Raw genomic sequence first — 17658 nt, forward strand, 5'->3', positions numbered from 1 at the left:
TATATATATATATATATATATATATATATATATATATATATATATATATATATATATATATATATATATATATATACAGTATATACTTGAACTGGATGAGAAATTCTTGTCGGACATATTTGATCAAAACTTAGCCTCAAGTTATGAATTTCAGGGTATTATCAATAGCATGATCATGTGATTCACAATTATTTTATAGTATAGAGATTTGGGTACTGTACCACAATTACGTGATGGCATCCTGAGCTCCCTGTATTACTTGAATGTTATATGCTTATTGTTTTCTGGTTGTGGGTGGGGGTAAGGTTGCTGACCCTTTCTTTGTATACTGTAGTTATGGATTTGCCCAGCACTCTGTTTATTTACCACGTAGGCTCTCTCTGTTCAAACCATTTTAGAGATAGGGTGTTTTTCTGTGTGTCTGTCCAAGTGCCCCGCCCTGAATCTCCCGCGCATGCTCATTGTGCGCTCCCTGTCAGTGAGAACCCTGTGTCAGTATGGCGGCGGGCTGCTGTAGAAAGGATGCTGTTGTTGGTGATGATGTCTCTCCTGTCAGTAGAATATGAACACGATAGCAACGAAAAGATAGCAAACAGGGCCTCTCGTCGTGATCTCTTGGAGCACTGATATGACTAGGCTTGCCGATTACTTTGTGCTGGTCGGGTACGACGTCGATAAAAGCGGTGAGTTTTAAACTGTTTTTGTGATAAGGCGTAGAGCAAAGTAATCAAGGTAGGCGGGTACGGGCCAGGCCGGGACAGGACGCGACGGTGTATCCTGCCTCGGAGTTTTCTGCTTGGGCCAGCGCTGCAATTTACACTCGCGGATTATTAGGGCCTGCTGGAGGGAGTAAAAACGAAAATAATATATATATGGGTGTGTGGGTAATGTGTGGGTGTAACTATTTTAATACAACAAAGGCGCAGATCTCTTCCCAGATTATTATCATTTTTGTAACCTGCTGTGATGTCTGCTTTTTCGTTTTTTAAAGTTCAGTAATTTGGTAAAGATCTCCTTGTTTTATTAATTTTATTAATAACCAGACTTTTGGGTGTGTAATTTTATTTATTTATTTGTTGAACTAACCATTATAATTCTAAAATATAACCTTCCAATTTAAATCGTATCAAACTTGATGTAGGTCCATCACTCTTGTGGGTCGCCTGACTGATGTTTCTGTTTTGAATGTGGATGGTTTCTGCTCTACCACCAGCAGTGGCCTAGATTCTCAGCACAGAGTGCAATGTTATAAAAAAAAATGTATGGTGGTTCATTACACTTTCTGTAGAAAGCACCCTTATGCAACTCTAAATTTGATCAACAATGCTTATCTATTTATTTATAAACAGAGAAGCAGATGTTAAGATGAGCCATTGTTATAGTAGACATTCTGTATTATTAACTGCAGCAACAATGTGACATTACACACAGTTTTAGAAAATTAAACATTATACAAGACACTGGCATCTACTGTATTATAATCATCTAAACAGTGGGAGACTGTAGTTGTAAAATTTATAAACCAGATTTTTCACAAACCTCATTTTGCTGTATTTTTTCTTTTTTTTATTGTAGTACAGTAATGGCTATTTGTGGGTCTTTAAAACACCTGTGTGGGACAGCCCAGCTGGAATACTATTGAGTTAGAGTGATAGTATTTAGATGTGCCACTATTTAGTCTATCCCTTCAGATCCATTCCAGTCTGAAGAAACAAAACAAAATATTTCTTACTATTTTTCACAAACTTTTTGAATAACTGATCTGTTGAGTTTTCCATGCCAAAACCATTTGGTTGTTTGTATTTACTGTATTCTTAGCAACACCAAAAGCACTTGGGTGTGTATTAGGGTGTAGAATGTTAAAGCTCTAGAATGTTGTCATCCATTTTATTAAGTCAATTCCAATGCAGTTTTAGATCATATTTTGGTAACAGTGGAAATGATGGCAAAAACATCATAGTTGTTATTAGTAGCACAATATCACATTTTACTTTTGCCCCAAATTAAAAGCATGTTTAACATCTTGTAATAAAGCAGGCAAAAAAACGTGCTAATCTCAACCCAGTTCTTCAGAAATGTTGGTCTGGCTAGTGAGCAAGATTTCTATTTTTAGGAGCCACTGCTGCTTATTAATCATCTGCTTTTTTTACTCTTCTGTTGAGCTGCAGTATCAAGGGAAATGATCCATATATTAATATATACCGGGTTCTCCCCAGGCCTTTTCAGCCAGACGGGCCCTCCGGCAAAGTGGCTGTCGCTGCCCAGCTGAAAAAACCCGGTCCGCCTGTCTTGCAGATGCTACTGTGCCTTTAACAATAAGGATTGACTGCGCTTCTAGCAGACTAGATCAGTTGCGCGTTGCTGGGTGAAAAAAAAAATCTTGGAACCACATGACAGCTGTGTTACGTCTTGACACAACATTTAACCAATCAGAGAGTTGAAGGGGCGGGTTTTCTGTGTTAAGCACTTGAGAGGCTAAAACGTTAAATGACTGCTAAAAAAAATAACCAATTATTTTCAAAGCAAAAATAGTGATAATGAATGCAGGGGGTCAAAATAAGCCAAAGATCGACGCAATCCACCGCCTAATACTATATTTGCTCCGGCTACTTTATTAAAAAAAAAAAAGAAGATTATTTTCGGGTATTATCATTCCATTTTTTGTCCTATTATTGTACTGTAAGGTCATATATAGTACATAATAGCTATACATATCCACCAAAACAAAAAAAAAGCGTATTGCTTTTGTTGTGATATCGTAACAATATATACCCAGGTGCTTGTGGGAGATATTGGGGGTTCATGTATAGAGGCTGTAGGCCTTTAAGAAGAAAGGCATGATGCGATATCAGCTGAACACTTGTCAGCTGATGTACAAATGCTTAAGTGCAGAGGTGCTGGATTATTACACTGCGGTTTCATGCAACAGTTATGATGGTGACCAAATGTGTGTGAGTATTGTTGTGTTTAAAAAAAATGGTTAAAATGAACAGTTGCATTCAAAAAATGTAGAACAGTGAAAAACAAAAGTAGACGTGCATTAACAAAATGCCCTGAAAACTTAACACAAAGAAAACAATTCAAATGAAGCAATAAACTCAATAATTAAACTAAAAAGGAAGTGAAAAGGTTACTTTTTTTTTGTGAGCTCCAATAAACGTTATCTTTCCCCAGTCAAGTCGTAGAGTGCCTAAATAAACACTGTAATTTACCATAATAAAAAACAGAAATGAAAAAGAAAATGTAGAACATAAAGCGCAACCAGATATAGTCAACGAAAGACAACACATTATTCATGTTCTTTGTCGTATTATACAGTACTGTGCAAAAGTTTTAGGCAGGTGTGAAAAAATGCTGTAAAGTAAGAATGCTTTCAAAAATAGACATGTTAATAGATTATATTTATCAATTAACAAAATGCAAAGTGAGTGAACAGAAGAAAAATCTACATCAAATCAATATTTGGTGTGCCCACCCTTTGCCTTCAAAACAGCATCAATTCTTCTAGGTACACTTGTACACAGTTTTTGAAGGAACTCGGCAGGTAGGTTGGCCCAAACATCTTGGAGAACTAACCACGGTTCTTGTGTGGATTTAGGCAGCCTCAGTTGCTTCTCTCTCTTCATGTAATCCCAGACAGACTCGATGATGTTGAGATCAGGGCTCTGTGGGGGCCATACCATCACTTCCAGGACTCCTTGTTCTTCTTTACGCTGAAGATAGTTCTTAATGACTTTCGCTGTATGTTTGGGGTTGTTGTCATACTGCAGAATAAATTTAGGGCCAATCAGATGCCTCCCTGATGGTATTGCATGATGGATAAGTATCTGCCTGTACTTCTCAGCATTGAGGAGACCATTAATTCTGACCAAATCCCCAACTCCATTTGCAGAAATGCAGCCCCAAACTTGCAAGGAACCTCCACCATGCTTCACTGTTGCCTGCAGACACTCATTCGTGTACCGCTCTCCAACCTTCGGCGAACAAACTGCCTTCTGCTACAGCCAAATATTTCATATTTTGACTCATCAGTCCAGAGCACCTGCTGCCATTTTTCTGCACCCCAGTTCCTGTGTTTTCATGCATAGTTGAGTCGCTTGGCCTTGTTTCCACGTCGGAGGTATGGCTTTTTGGCCGCAAGTCTTCCATGAAGGCCACTTCTGACCAGACTTCTCCGGACAGTAGATGGGTGTACCAGGGTCCCACTGTTTTCTGCCAATTCTGAGCTGATGGCACTGCTGGACATCTTCCAATTACGAAGGGAAGTAAGCATGATGTGTCATTCATCTGCTGCAGTAAGTTTCCTTGGCCAACCACTGCGTCTACGGTCCTCAACGTTGCCCGTTTCTTTGTGCTTCTTCAAAAGAGCTTGGACAGCACATCTGGAAACCCCTGTCTGCCTTGAAATTTCTGCCTGGGAGAGACCTTGCTGATGCAGTATAACTACCTTGTGTCTTGTTGCTGTGCTCAGTCTTGCCATGGTGTATGACTTTTGACAGTAAACTGTCTTCAGCAACCTCACCTTGTTAGCTGAGTTTGGCTGTTCCTCACCCAGTTTTATTCCTCCTACACAGCTGTTTCTGTTTCAGTTAATGATTGTGTTTCAACCTACATATTGAATTGATGATCATTAGCACCTGTTTGGTATAATTGTTTGATAATACACCTGACTATATGCCTACAAAATCCCTGACTTTGTGCAAGTGTACCTAGAAGAATTGATGCTGTTTTGAAGGCAAAGGGTGGTCACACCAAATATGGATTTGATTTAGATTTTTCTTCTGTTCACTCACTTTGCATTTAGTTAATTGATAAATATAATCTATTAACATGTCTATTTTTGAAAGCATTCTTACTTTACAGCATTTTTTCACACATGCCTAAAACTTTATATTTAAGGTAAGACAAGTTTATTTTTCCGTTAAGTGCTCCCGGCTATAATTTTCTGCCTCCCAGCTGTACAGAATTCCTGGGGAGAACCCTGATATAGCCTTCAAAACTCCCAACAATATGGCAGATGTAATGCTCTCATATGACTATATAATAAAGCATTAACGTTCCCCTAAATGCATTTCAGTCCTATACATTCATCATCCTAGGCACCCAGGTAGCCTTTTATTTTCACAGCAAAATATGTAAAACATCTGACAATTATTCATGTACCAGATGACCGCTAGAAATCTAAAAGTAAATGATTCTGACTTTTTATTAAAAAAAAAAGGAAATACTTTGGTAAATAGCAGAATAATTCAGAACATGCCAGAATATGATGTTAAGACAAAAAAAAGGAAACACCCTCAAAACCATTCAAGTATAATGGTATGTCATTTTGAAAATTAATAAAAATGATCACATACAATCTAGGCTAATTGTTTCTTGCTTGTTTTGTAATGGTTCAGTCTTGTCCCATTGTGTTAGCAAGTTTTTTGGAACACCCTTAGATAAACAGGACGAAATGGTTGAAATCAACATATTGGATGCGTATCTTATATGGAGGCTACTCATCTTACAGATGCCGCTGCGTATTTGCAGTTTATGTAGAATGGTCATTCTGCTGCCATCTGTGCTCACTGGAACTTTACTAAGCAGGTAAAAGGGCTTTGGACTCAAACAGGAAGTAGAACTCTCTTAGCTAAATTAACCCATTAAAATAGGATGTGCACTAACAATCAGGATTTTATAATATCTGTGAGTCTAGGGTCTGTAGATTTAACACATGTGGCAACTAATGTTCCAGTCCTTCCTCTGCCTGCGTCCTGCTATATTCTTAAGAGAATAGAGCTCTTCTTTTATAAATGTGGCCCTGATTTTTCTTAATTCTCTATACAAGAACATAATCATAATACAGTAGCTGCAGAGGTAATTACATTTCTGTAAAGGAAGTGTATTTTGAAGGCATTTATCCATTTTCTTTTTTAATTTCTGTCTTGCAAGTGGTCAGTTTTTTTTACCATGACGTTCTGCTTGGTGCTGTGCCCCAGTCGCGCATCTTGCAGTATTTCCTCAAAAGCCCATATTTATGTTAGTGTCCATTGAACGTCTCACTCTGAATGTGGGAAAATGTTGCTTAGATTGTTACTTTAAAGTACAAAACTTACAGTACATAGGGTCGCCCACTCTGTGCGACAAGTCTGGATTACATCTACAATCTTGCGATGTGCGTCTTTTTTGGAAAGGCAAACAGCGTTAACAGATCATAAAACCTTTCACCTGTCATTCTAAAATATCAAAAGTATCTCTCGCTGTCACATACCCTCATCTCTGTAATTCTCTGTAACTCAGCACATCTACTTAAATGTCAATGTATCCAATTTTGACAGTGCAGTTTGTATTTAAAGTATGAACAACAGCTGTGACCACTTTGTGCAGTCAGAAGGGTTGCAACGCAATGCGTCCTTCATACAGCAAATAGTAAAGCTGCACAGCTTTTATAGCTGTCTGCGCCTGACGTATCACATTCATCTGCGACAGGAGTATGAACCAGGCTTTAGAGTTTTCCACGTTTTTGAAACGGCATGTTGTAAAGAAAGCCTCTAAGTCGGTAAACTTCTGTTCTACAATGCATTTGTTCTTCTGTCTTTACAGAAAACGGTTCACTCACAATTGTTTTGTATTTTAGGTGCTTGCTCTCTCATCTTATTCGCTGACCTGCATAGCTTCATGTAAATGCTGTGTGCATACACAAACAAAAAATGTACAGGTACTCACATATTTGTATTTTAATGATTAGCATTATATTTATGTTCAAATGCCATGTTTAATTATCAATAACTTGATAAAAAGATTCAAGAATGGGGGGAAAATCAGTAGCCCTATGCATTTTTTAAAGGAAATAAAGGAAGCGCCAAATCAAATGTGTTTTTACATCCATTTCCAAGATTTCATGGACTTTTGTGACCTCCGTGACAAAATCGTAGCCTTACTTATAGGTACAGCAACGGTCAGATTAGTAATTCAGCCCAGAATGTACCAGCATCTTGTACTTTATGGTATAAAATGATCTTTTGGCTTTACATGTTATGTGAAAAGCAAGCATATGGAATCCATGGTTAATTCAGTGTGGCGTATTGTACACTTACTGTGTGGTAGAATCCAATGATGTAGAGTATTTGCCTTTGCCATTCTAGTTTGTAAGATAAGTTCTATTCCAGCTAGATCATTTCATACTTCCTATACAGTAGATAGATTTTAAATGATACTCAGTATTGAAACAGTGGGTCTAGAAAGAGAATAGTGCCCTCGGTCAGGAAGGCGGTAGACATGTAAGTGGAGAGATGTGACTCTCCTGACTCACATTTATGACTATACATTTTAAAACAAGCATGTCAGAGACATTCATCTGTCATTGCTTTATATGTGAAGTTTGAGCTGTCAACATGAAAAACTAGACCACCATGACCTACAGCCACTGTAGTGTGACAAATACATTTTTACAAGTCTGTGGTGGATGGTAATGATGATTGAGGGGTTCTTATATGCAGGGCAGCAGTGTGGAGTAGTGGTTAGGGCTCTGGACTCTTGACCGGAGGGTCGTGGGTTCAATCCCCGTGGAGGACACTGCTGCTGTACCCTTGAGCAAGGTACTTTACCCAGATTGCTCCAGTAAAAACCCAGCTGTATAAATGGGTAATTGTATGTAAAAATTAATGTAATTAAATGTAAAAAATAATGTGATATCTTGTAACAATTGTAAGTCGCCCTGGATAAGGGCGTCTGCTAAGAAATAAATAATAATAATAATAATAATAATGGCTGTGGAGGAGCACAAACATGTTAATTAGTTATTAATATAGTCTTATTTTGCCCAAGTACCACGGGCAGATCCTTGTAGACCCTATACTTTTTTTTGTAAATCTGCTACTGTTTCTGCAACTTTAACTTCTGTAGCATTGTCTTATAAGCATTTTAAATTGAAGTACAGTAAAAATACAACACATCAGAGTAAGTAATAATAAGATTAAGAGGTAAGATTTTTGTTTTGTTGCCTTTTAATTATGGTTAAGTATGCACTTTTTTTCTATCTTGGTGTACTTATGTACTGTACAGCCACTTAGGCCCTGTACGCTGCCATGGATAAGAGCCACTTACTGGAACAGATGTTGTTAAGCAGCCAGATGTTTTACATGCATAATATATTCAGTACTCAAAACCATGCAGGACCATTGGCTGAAATGGAGGTGGCGCTGTGTTGTTAAAAGTATCCAGACAGGTCTTCCATCAGCAGAATTTGTTAGCGGGCTGATAGCAAGCGCTTGGTTGGCAGGTTCAAGACTGCTCTAGTAACTGAATACTCATTTTCAGGAGGAATTTGGTTGTCACCATTTACAAAGGGGCACATATCCCTCACAATTCTGTTGTGCTGAGTCAGTGCAGTCATGCCTCCCCATGGTGGCCCTTCCCTCTTGGTAGTGTTTTGGCAGGTGTTTATTTTTCTTATTTTTTATTTACATTTTGTTAGTTTTTTTGTCTAACCCTGTGCACATGTATCTGTCTCTTTTTTTAATTTTTAATTTTTTTTTATTTTTAAAATGTAGTCATTGCCAATTAGTTTTTATTATTTTCTCCTCAATTTGAAATGCCCAATTATTTTTAGGCTCAGCTCACCGCTAACACCCCTGCGCTGACTCTGGAGGGGCGAAGACGAACACACACTGTTCTCCGAAGCGCGTGCCGTCAGCCGCCCGCTTCTTTACACTCTGCAGACTCACCGTGCAGCCGCCTCACAGCTACAGCGTCGGAGGACAACGCAGCTCTGGGCAACTTACAGGCAAGCCCGCAGGCGCCCGGCCAGACTACAGGGGTCGCTGGTGCGCGGTGAGCCGAGGACACCCTGGCCGACCTAACCCTCCCTCCCCCGGACGACGCTCGGCCAATTGAGCGCCGCCCCCTGGGAGCTCCTGTCCACAGTCGGCTGTGGAATAGCCTGGACTCGAACCGGCGATGTCCAGGCTATAGAGCGCATCCTGCACTCTAGCGAGTGCTTTTACTGGATGCGCCACTCGGGAGCCCTCATATCTGTCTTTTAAGTGAGATTGTAATAGCAATTTGTTTGTTCAGATTCATGTAGTACATGGGGTGCACATTCTAAAATAAAATGTTTCTATTCATGCTAGAGTTCTGTTAGCAGACACACAGAGCATAGATCTACTTATTCTACAACTTGCAGTTGCAAAGGGAGGAAGAGAGAGACAGCAGGAAACTGAGGTTTTGCAAAGCACGTATCAGGTTGTGTTTCCCTTATATAGACAAACATCTTGGTTCACCTCAAAATCGAAAGAGATACGAGAAATGTAATCATTTTAATAATGCTTATCTGAAGGTGGAGTGAACTGGGCTTGTGTAAATAATTTTACACTCACGTTTCCATTTATCATTTGTCCTATTTGCTCTTTAGCTGATTCAGAATGTGTGGTTGAATAAAGAAACTTCTGTTTGACCTCTAGCTCAGAGATTTCTCTTTTGCATTTGCCTGACATCTTAGTGAAGCCAAAGGGAACAGGGAGTGGAGGAGTGTGTGTTGGTTTCATCAGAGAAAGATGCTCAGCATTTATTTAGCTTGAGGTTGTTTCTGCTTGGGCTCTACATTGTGTGAGGAAATTGATTTACCTTTTAAAAGGATAACTTTTTAGTTAAGACAAAGTAGTGATTTAATTAAAGTAAATGCATAAATGATATAATTTGTTTGGCTGCGGACTGGGGTGTCGTAACTTTTTACTATAGAACATATTTACTGGACATTCAGAATAAATTATACTGCATTTATCCTATAAATTGGTGTCTTAAAATAAATCTTAAATGAAGTATACATCTTATCTTTTGCATGAACCAAATGAGTGCTAATGATAGCCAGGTGAAAAGGATTTGTAGGACATGTTGTCCATATGCCATATGGATTTAAATGAACATTTTAATGGTGGAACAAATAGAAGGAGGTAGGGGGCTTAACTAAATAGGATTAAGAGGGCATGGCACTCGTGCGTTAAAGCAGGCTGGACAGAAGCTTTATTCTGTAAAACTCCTGTGAGAGTGTCAGCCTGTGTTTTGAGTTACCCAGTTTCTGAGTCATGGGTTAAACTGTTGAAGGCCGCTAACCCATTTCTGATTCGGGGACGCTCTTCACCAGGTTATTGATTTTATTTATGTATTTATTTTAAGAAAAGAGCATAGAGAGAGGGATTAGCAAGATTACACTGTCTGTATGACTTCGAGTTTTGTAAAGCAATCTACACACAGTAGCTTGGTGGGCCCAGGCTGGAATGGCGAGCTGAAACTTTGGATTTGTCACACAGACTTTTTTGGGGTTAATTTATTAAATGTATAAATCTGTCTTTAACCAGTATCATGGATATTGTTTCAGTTTCTCTTAGTGTGTTTATTTTTGCACCGTAAGTGTGTGTTAACCCGAAACAGAAATGACGTTTTGAAAAAAAAAAACACAACACAACAAAAGAAGCACACACGCAAACTGGTTTAGATTGGTGAAAAAATCTTTTCAGCTTTTTAACTGTACAATAATGATATGAATCCCTTGCATTCTTATTTTCTTTTATTGTATATCTTAAGTGAAAGTACATTCCCAAATGCACTGTCCTTTCTAGCTTGTATCTGCAACTGAATGAATTCTCTAGCTAAGAGCTGAATTTGCAGTTTTAGACTGATAATAAAATGTGCATTGATCAGTTTGCCATCTGTACTGTTCAGTTGGTACCAGCCTGTGTAAATGACATGTGCCATCTGTTTATAGAGGGTATTGTATCTTACAAGATCAGATATAATGTTTTCCTGTACCTGATTTAGTTTTTTTTTTTTTGGTTTTTACAACAAAGGGTTGGTGGCCAATATAGTTACAAAGCACATGGAAGAAGACAGCAGGTTGTACTGAAACCAGTGTCGGTCTGACGAGTAGTGCAGTGTCACAGTGGTTGATAGCCAGTGGTTGCTACAATGGCTTTGCACTGAGCCCTTCCTCATAACATTCAGGAAGCAAGTTTCTGAAGTGGTTGAAGGCAGGGTTTTTCTTCAGCCTTTTTTAAAGGTGTAGTGCCTCATTAAAGTTTTTTTTAGAATGTTTGCTTCTTGGAATTAACAGCTTTGTACTGTAGATATTTCCAGTTAGTTATTTCCACAAAAGCACTGTGGACAATGACTCTGAAAATCCCTTCCAAGGTTCCTTATGATTTTATGGGTAGTGTGGAATCAATTACTTCATTTTCAGGAATTGTTATAACCCTGCTAACAATTAATGTGTCCAGGGTTACTGTAAAATGTGTATTTCCTGATGAGTGTATGTCATGTGCATCCACAGGTGGATTATGTTTTGTTTTCCAAGAGGGATGGGCAAGCACTTTTGTTTCCCCTAATTACTGTACAGTAGGTGGTGTGTACAGTAAATGTGTCATCCTGAAATCTTATTATACATTTCCCTGCAGTACAGAATAAAGCTCAAACTCGAAGTATAAAACCAACTGCATAGCTATAATGAAAAATTGTCTCTTTTGGTAAGTTTCATGTGTTACAGCTTTATAATTTTATGGGTAGCTGTCTGCTAGTTGTGACAATTTGTTGGATACTGCAACAGTGGGCATCCTTCCTTCAAGTTGGTGCAAAACTCAAAGTAGGATTTTTCACCTGGCAAGATGATTGACTGAAGCATCAAAATAATTACAAATTATCTACAGTAGAACATATTCTATCTGATCTTGTGAGGTACAGTACCTTCTGTTAACTGATGGACCTCTGGCATGTGCCATTTAGACATGCTGCTACCAACTGAACAGTACAGATGGAATTTGAGCAATGCACATCTTTTAAAGGAAAAGATTATGTATTTGGGAATTCAGTTTTGCTTTTTACATGCTGTCACTTCACGTAAAACAAACTGTCCAGTTTAACCATGTTCAGTAAAATATATAATTATTATACTGTTAAAGCTGAAACAATATTTGTTTTCGGTGACCTCCAAAGCTAGTTTGTGTGTGTGTCTGGAATTATTTTTATTTATTATTATTATTTTTTTTAGTAACTACTGAGTACAGTATCACTTTCAGCATTGCCATGTGATAAAGTATTTCTTATCATTCATATTAAAAAGGTATAGAGCAGTAATTACAAAAAGAGGAAAAGTAGACTTTTACTACTGGTATGTTATTGAAAACCTGACATTAACCATAAGTATATGAGAGGAGCATGCTTCATATTTAAGGTCACTGAATAAAGTATTGTGCTAATGTGATCAAGTTGTGACAGCAAGTTTCTTCTGTAAATGTGTGTGAGTTGATAAGTTCAGTGGTTACCTCAAGGAAACGATAGTGGATTATTTGCTAACCACATGCCTGTCTCTGATTAGTAACTGAAATATATTTTCACTGGTATTATAAAGCCAGTGGCTACTAGTGCTAATACAGCCCTTGGTTTTTAATAAGTTCCCTTTGATAAATCCTCTCTTCCAATATGTTTTTTACATAAGCTACTGTAAATAATTCTCGTAAGGAAATTATAATTGTATACAAGTGCTGGTCTGGTTGGATTTGGTTCACAGCTGTTAGACCTGTCCTATTCTAAGGTAACACCCAAGGGATTAACTTAAAAAAGCTATCCATGAAGTGAGTAGCTACTACATATTTCTGTAGTAGCTACTGTACACTGAAAAATCTTGGTCTTTACATTTTTTTAAACCAGTGCTTTAGAATCCTCCAAATTAGCTTTCTTAACATTAACTGGATCACCTTTTATTGTGCTGTAAATTTTTTTTTTTGGTTCTTCATTTATTATTATTATTATTATTATTATTATTATTATTATTATTATTATTATTATTATTATTATTCCTGGTACTTGTACATGGACTTGCATCTAGACCACATATGAAGTGATTGCAGCAGCATCCTGTCAGCCACAGCATCTGTAGATTCCAGTACATTTTTGTTATTCCCATTACAGTTATATAAATAAGGAACTTTAGATTACATTTGACATTCAAATGTGATCAGCTAGCAGACCTGTATAATAATGGGCTTGTTATAACCAAAGTTTTAAGAATTGAGTCTAGTTTATTAAGTAACCAGCAGCACAACGGTATACAATGCTTTGATAAACACAGTTCATGGCTTTAATGTAAATACTGTAAACAGGAAAATGACCTGGTGTGTAACCAGAAATATCAATACTATAATAGTGTGTCTTAATCTACTAAGAACTTGGCATTTGAGTTTGTAACAGTTTAGTGGTCCCATTGCTCCTTCATAATCCCCTTGCTTTGATATTTCAATAAGTGCCCTTTTTAAAACTCCTTAACCGTGTAGCCTACTGCAGGTTTAAAGATGCATCTACTCGCCACCATTGAACACAGAATCTTTAATATGTTGCACTGTACACTACTGAAATGAACACAGGGCTCCTCTATTAACAAAGTCTGTTTTTATTAATTAAAATACAGTTTAATATGTACAGTATAGCTCATTTTAATTGTGGTAATTTCACATGTCAAATCTAGTCCAAAGTAAAGTATTGAGTTGCATTAGGTTATGCCTGTATTAATATTATATCCATAAGACGTACCAGACCTAGATTTATTGTCATTTTTTAAATGTGTATTGCAGTATGAGCTGAGTGCCTTGTTACAATAAGTTTCCGAATAAACTATTGGGCCCTATTTTATGTACTGTACATGTCTTTTGGATCAACATGATGAATTTCTGCATAGAACACTAAAGCTGCCTTGTAGTTTATCGAATTTTAAGGCAAACATAGTGATGGTACAATAGTATTTAATTTGACAAGTTCTCAATCAAAGTGTACTGTATGTTCTATAAGTAGTCAATCTGATCCTGCAACTTGTGTTCTAAAATGCTTGTCTATTATTTAAATGGGGGAGGTAGGAATTGTTAAAGATGTTTGCCTTCAAAACTGCAGTTTTCATGCCATTAACAATGGACAACTGAATTAAATTATATTTACACAGTCTGTTTACTCCTGAAATAAATGAGTACATCACTATACTTAATGTGAATGAATAACACTAAGTGGAAATCTTGCAGTGGGAGCAAAGTTCCACCTTCCCTCTTCCTGTATTTCCCCAGAGTGTAAGTAGAGATTTATGAAGTTAAAATGTCATATCTTTGTGAGTTGGTAGTTGTCAGTGTTTCAGATTGAGTAAATTATTCCGAAGTGGTGCATGTTTCATAAGGAAGTAATTTAAACTAAGTAATTTATCAAATATGTGCAGCAAATAGGCTAACGTTAGCAAGCACTGTACAAACTGTATTGACTGGCCAGATGGGCACTATTTAACGGCAGCTTTACTTCCAGATGGATTTGTTAGTTTAGGCATTTTATCAAAGTTTCAGTTATTTTGCTATTACTGTGCTTTCACAGGCTGTGAAATGTTGAGATTATCTTCCTACAGGAATGTCTCCCTTTCTGGGAGGTATATGAGTCATTCTTTTAACATGAAGATACATTGTTTAGAGACCCTTATGAACAGATTTGTTTCAATCAAGAGTTTTAAATTTGCTTTTGAAACAAAACAGGTTGCTTTACTTTCACAGGTGGTTCTAGCAAGATCATTAAGGTGTTCAAACTTTATATATGAAATGTTGTCATTCGCCTTAAACCTTTCAGGTATCATGCAACCATTTGACACCCAATGATTGATGTCATTTGATTATTAAAGATACTAGTTTATGCATAACTAGTGTTTTTTGTGTCTTGGTGGTAATGATCAAAGTTTTAGTAATTGCAGAATCACATTTTGCCCTCTCATCAGCAAGGTGAAACTTCTGTAGCCAGTGAAAAAGGGTTTACTGTCCATGAAATAAAATATCCAATAAAATAGATAAGTCGGGGCTCCCGAGTGGCGCATCCAGTAAAGGCGCTCCGCGTGGAGTGTAGGATTTGCCCTATAGTCTAGACGTCGTGAGTTTGAGTCCTGGCTATTCCTTTGCCGACCGAGGACGGGAGCTTCCAGGGGGCGGCGCCCGGGGGGAGGGAAGGTTAGGTCGGCCAGGGTGTCCTCGGCTTACTGCGCACCAGCGACCCCTGAAGTCTGGCCGGGTGCCTGCAGGCTTGCCTGTAAGCTGCCTGAGAGCTGCGTTGTCCTCCGACGCTGGAGCTCTTGGGTGGCTGTATGGTGAGTCTGCAGCGTGAAAAAAAGCAGTCGGCTGACGGCACACACTTCGGAGGACGGCATGTGTTCGTCTTCGCCCTCCCGAGTCAGCGCAGGGGTGGTAGCAGTGAGCTGGGCCTAAAAATAATTGGCCATTCCAAATTGGTAGAAAATAATAAAAAATAATTGGCAACGACTAAATTAAAAAAAAAAAAATAGATAAGGCAAAGCAGGAATAAAATACTACTATCTTTTTAGAAAATGTGTGTACTATGTTTCAAAAATGTAGTCCTTGAGCTTAAAGTGGGTAGCAGCCTGTAATCAAGCAGGCAGGAATATATAAACAGGTCCTAAAGTGTACATGAGTTGTCTGTGTGAAGGTATAGACCTGTGTTCCTGCATCTATAAAGATGTGTGTAACTTGTCTTGGTGGACAAGTGTTTTTGGTTACCGGTAAACTGCTTAGCCGTCTGGTTTATAGTTAAAACTTGCGCCGAAGGATTTGGTTGGGAGCCGAAGATTATTTCCAACAACCCCCAACTCGCAATTTCGCCGTTCTTATAACCAATTCTGTTTCTCTTCAGAATCCTGTAACCCAGCAGAATGCGCATGCGTAAAATGAGATCGGCCCACAGGCACAGCTGATTCTTCTGCTTGTGTCTGAGGTGAATTATGGGTGATGTGCACGCACAGCAGTTGTCGGCTGCATTTTGCAGTTGTTTACTAACATCCTGAATGTGCGTTTGACAGGATGACATGCATCACAAAGGAATCATAATCAGCTGTGGATAGTTTTCATTAAACATCTGATGTGTGCATTATAGTTAGTGTACTTTTAGTTTAAGGAAATTATTATCTACTAGCAGCGTAGCTTGTGCTTGTTAATAAACTTTTTCTAGTTGTCCTATTTTATTGCGTAATCTATTCTCAGCTCCCACGGTTCAGACGCCTTAAAGATTTACTAGAATAATAAAGCTAAAGCCAACATTACCACCTGGTAAATACAGGTGTCATTTACACAGCAAGTTTAAGTTAACTCCCTCCCAGCACGCCCTTGTGTGTTCTACATTACCCAATTCGATCGTGTGTGTGTTGTACACATCATTTTTTTGGTAAATGACAGTACTAATGCTAACTAAGATTTAGTGTCCGGAAGGTTTATAGTCTGTGCCCCAAATATTTTGGACATTCTGCTACCCTGGGCACCACCTGTTTGAACTATCACTTTCTAAGGCTGATTGTTTGTAAAAGTCATTCTGGGAGGAAGCACCAGTCTTACAAAAAATGAGCCAATTCATGATTTTCACAAGTGACCCTTGGAACCCCTCATGGTGGAATGTATGGGAATATTCACAACCCTCTTTTGTTCATTAGATTGGTCATTAGCATAAAACATGTGATTTCATGGAAATTCCACAAGTTCTTCTGGCTTTTTTCTCAGAGAAATGGAAATTGTATTATATACCAAAAAGACTGGGGTTTTTGTTGTGAAATTGTGTCCAAAGAATGTGCATGAAACAAAGTGAACTGAGATATCTTGAAATAGTACTTGGTTCACTTGGATCATTTGTCCCCAAAATGTGTCTGTCAAACCAAGCAAATTTAACCGTTTGCGGTCCTCTGTCGGACCTGGTCCGACATTGCAATTTTCCCTTTCCAGTCCAATGTCGGACCCTGTCCGACATCATCAAAAAGACGCAAAAAACAGGTATCTAGTCGTTTTTTCTCCGGAAAAAGCCAAGAAAACCATTCAATGGCAGAGTGAGACCGATTAGGAGCCGAGAGAAGCCGGAAAAAAGGGCGTATCTCATGAATAGAGGTAGCTCCGACACCGCATAGATAACACGGACATAAACAAACAAGATAGCTGCTTCCGCATCCAGCACTCCTAGAACATCACAGACATTTGCAGAGCTTTTTTTAGATGTTATAGTAATAAAATAACGACTTGGATCGCATTATTGAGGAGTTTGGTGATAAAACGAGTGATCAAGAGATGATTTATCGGTATGTACTATTATTAAGAGGTGTTTGAAAAATTTAGCGAACAAGGGGTGGGGTGGGGCTGGAGATGCAGTATCGACAGTGTCCTGTTGATATGCAATGCCTTTTAAACCTGTTTTACTGTGAAAAAAAAGACTTTTAAACAGCGTGTCTAAAATAAACTGTGCGTGTGAAAATAAATTGGACCTGACACGCCTGAGACGCGCTGAATAAATGGACCGCTAAGGGTTAAGTTAATTTGAAATCAAACTGCATTCCCAATTTAATCATTTAAGGTACACCCATATAATGTATTTCTAAATTATGTAAACATTACCGCACATAAGTCACACCCATTAAACCTTCCACAGTGTTCATTAGCATTAGGCATGTCACTTCATGGAAACTTGTTCAGTTTTCATTTTTTAATGAGTCATTTAGCTGACGCTTTTATCCAAAGCCACTTACAGAAACTAGGGGGTGAACTATATATCACAACTGCTGCTGCAGAGTCACTTACAATAGGACCTCGGTTTTACGTGGTTGAGCTGGGATTGAACCCGGGGCCACCT

General features: G+C 38.2%; 1 protein-coding gene across 5 annotated transcripts in view; it reads left to right on the forward strand.

Annotated features, from left to right (window-relative positions):
* Positions 1 to 415: 415 nt before the first annotated feature.
* Positions 416 to 17658, forward strand: part of LOC117419750 (myotubularin-related protein 5-like) — a 71193-nt gene continuing 53950 nt past the window's right edge. For 3 of the 5 annotated variants that reach the window (XM_034926229.2, XM_034926231.2, XM_034926230.2), the window contains exon 1: positions 416 to 683. In XM_034926229.2, coding sequence (XP_034782120.2) covers positions 629 to 683 — 55 coding nt within the window. In that variant the 5' untranslated portion in view covers positions 416 to 628. The remainder of the gene's footprint in view (positions 684 to 17658) is intronic. The other 2 variants (XM_034926232.2, XM_034926233.2) reach the window with 1 other exon arrangement.

The sequence above is a fragment of the Acipenser ruthenus genome, chromosome 14, assembly GCF_902713425.1.
Source record: "Acipenser ruthenus chromosome 14, fAciRut3.2 maternal haplotype, whole genome shotgun sequence".
Lineage (NCBI taxonomy): Eukaryota > Metazoa > Chordata > Actinopteri > Acipenseriformes > Acipenseridae > Acipenser > Acipenser ruthenus.